The 2354-nt window shown below is 39.3% G+C and overlaps 1 protein-coding gene across 1 annotated transcript; it reads right to left on the minus strand.

Annotated features, from left to right (window-relative positions):
* Positions 1 to 243: 243 nt before the first annotated feature.
* On the minus strand, positions 244 to 2143 carry rdh5 (retinol dehydrogenase 5 (11-cis/9-cis)). Its single transcript, XM_072382944.1, has 5 exons — positions 2112 to 2143; positions 1686 to 2008; positions 1317 to 1575; positions 962 to 1125; positions 244 to 464 (listed from the first exon to the last, which is right to left on the minus strand). The coding sequence occupies exons 1-5, from the start codon at positions 2141 to 2143 to the stop codon at positions 244 to 246; spliced, it is 999 nt and encodes a 332-aa protein (XP_072239045.1).
* Positions 2144 to 2354: the final 211 nt, after the last annotated feature.

The following is a 2354-nucleotide window of genomic DNA, read 5'->3' on the forward strand; positions in this document are numbered from 1 at the left end:
AAGGCACATCATTGAGCTAACAAACAAAAACAGTATATTTTACTAACATTATGCAGTGAGGAAAGAACACTTTTCCTTGGCAGATAATGCACATATACCAGTACATATAATAACAGTGACATCAGATCATTGCATGGCCAGTGAAGATAAGGATTATGGGCATCAGGCTCTGTGGTTCAAATGACTCAAAATGACATAAAAAGGCAAACAACTCTGAACACATCTCTTCAAAGTCATCACAAGTTACGCACTCTTTGAAGGACGAGGCAGCACCAGCTTCAGTCCAATATCAACTACAAAGGAAGGCATATAAGAGAGAGGGATCCAGATAAGCTTGGCATCCCAGCCGGCGCTGTATCGGGTGCGTGGGTAGGCCGCAGTCAGAGCGTGCTCCATGCAGCTGGTCACCTTGGTGAGATCAGAGTCGCAGATAGCGTTCATGATCAAACGCTGGACCTTGATGTCTGGAAAGAAGAATCACATATTGTGAATCAGTACTTTCTTTTTATACTTGATGTAAAACTTTAGGCTATATAGAGCCAGTTTCTTGATAATTTCAAGTCACGTTTTAAAGAGCCTCTTAAAACCTTAATTTGATTGGTCTGTCTCTTGATTGGTTGAATATAGTTTAGGCAGAATTATTAAAAGATAAGTGAAAGTATTCTTGGATTGGGATTTTCAATGAGAAAATATATAAATAAATCAGAAATCTAAACACTTTTAAAAAGGGTTATTTTTATGGAAAATTATATGTCATTATGACCTTAAAGCTACTTTCATTTAAAACTATCAGAATTTGTAACATAATTGATCTTTTTTCCTTAAAATTAAATTACAGTGAACACTAAAAAGGACAGTTGTAAAACAGATACAACTGATTTTAAGACACATTTCAGATAGTGTTTCACATAATAAAAGGCTTTTATCATGTTGAAATGATAACCAAGTCTCCTGTACTTACACTTGTCCAGATACTTGTCTCCATAGCTGGCTTTTACTTCAGGGCTGAGTTGGTTCCACAGGCGATGCAGCTCCCTCTCGATGGGATCGAGGCTGGTCACGGCTGTCTTGAAAAACCCTGGCTCAATGATGCAAACTTTGATTCCAAAGTAATTAATATCTCTCCTGAGAACAGAGAGGTAATTTACATTAATGTTCAAGTATTCCTTTTTAACACATAACCCATATAGAGCTTTTATAAACTGCATTTAATTTTTAACATCATTTGACATGCACTGTACAATTTAGTAATAAGCTAATAATAATGCTGTTACAGTAACTTCTTTGATGATTTAATCAATATTGCTGTGGCTCACCTTAGGCAGTCAGAGAAAGACTCCACTGCAAACTTGGAGATGCAGTATCCACCACCGTTTGCAGCTACCCTTCCCAGCACTGATGCAACATTTACAATACGGCCATGAGCCTTTTTGATTAGTGGCAGGAAGGTCATTGTCATGCCAATCACTCCATTCATGTTTACTTTCAGTGTGCTGTGGAAATCCTCCACTCTCATCCACTCTGAAGGGCCCATGGGCAACGAACGTCCCGCGTTGTTCACAATACCCCAAAGTCCTACAAGAGGAAAGAAACGATAAAACAACCATGAAAATATTAGACATCTGACATGTTACATGTGACAAACTAAAGAGTGCTATATTTAACTAGTGCATGCCATTTCTCACCTTTATCACCAACCTCCTTCTTGGTCCACTCCATGGCCTTCTGGATGCTGTCCTGACTGGTCACATCCAGTAGAACAGTCTTCAAATAAGGCCCAGCCACTCTTTTCAGATCATCAGCTCCCTTCTCTGTGAGGCAGCCAGCCAGCACACGGAACCCTTTACGGTCGAGCTTCTTACACAGAAGGTTTCCAAACCCAGTGTCACATCCAGTCACAAAGACGTACTTGTTAGTGACGTCCTCAATCTCCAGGCTGTCTCTGTACAGCCACCCGAGAATCCACAGCACTACGAAGGTGGCAGCTATGTATGACCAGGCATTTTCCCTAAAAGAGGAGAAGCATTAGAGTATGAAGCAAGAAGGTTTTGGAGATTTGCTTTCAGGTCTAAGTTAAACCAAATATATAGTTCAGCATTGGTATTTCTTACCCTAAAAGATCGTAGATAAACTGCGTATCCATGCTGCCTTCCGTCTGTTTTTGGTCAGCTTGTCGGAAAAACATGCTGTACAAAAGTCAAACCATGTTTTCAGGGAATGGAATGAAAATTAGAAATATACTAAATATTTCCAGGAATTCCCGATAACCAAATCCCAGCTTTATTTCATAATATTTTGCTGTTTTATTGAGGCATTGTAGTGTTCTTTTAAACATTCTTGACAACTACTGAAAA

The sequence above is a fragment of the Leuresthes tenuis genome, unplaced genomic scaffold (genome assembly GCF_036924035.1).
Source record: "Leuresthes tenuis unplaced genomic scaffold, fLeuTen1.0.hap1 SCAF_3, whole genome shotgun sequence".
In the NCBI taxonomy this organism is placed as follows: domain Eukaryota; kingdom Metazoa; phylum Chordata; class Actinopteri; order Atheriniformes; family Atherinopsidae; genus Leuresthes; species Leuresthes tenuis.

Coding starts and splice junctions, on each gene's coding strand:
- rdh5 (XM_072382944.1), bottom strand. CDS start 2,143: ATGGATACGCAGTTTATCTACGATCTTTTAGG. Junction 1,126..1,316: donor TCTTTCTCTGACTGCCTAAG/GTGAGCCACAGC, acceptor CTCTGTTCTCAG/GAGAGATATTAATTACTTTG. Junction 465..961: donor AGACAAGTATCTGGACAAGT/GTAAGTACAGGA, acceptor TCTTCTTTCCAG/ACATCAAGGTCCAGCGTTTG.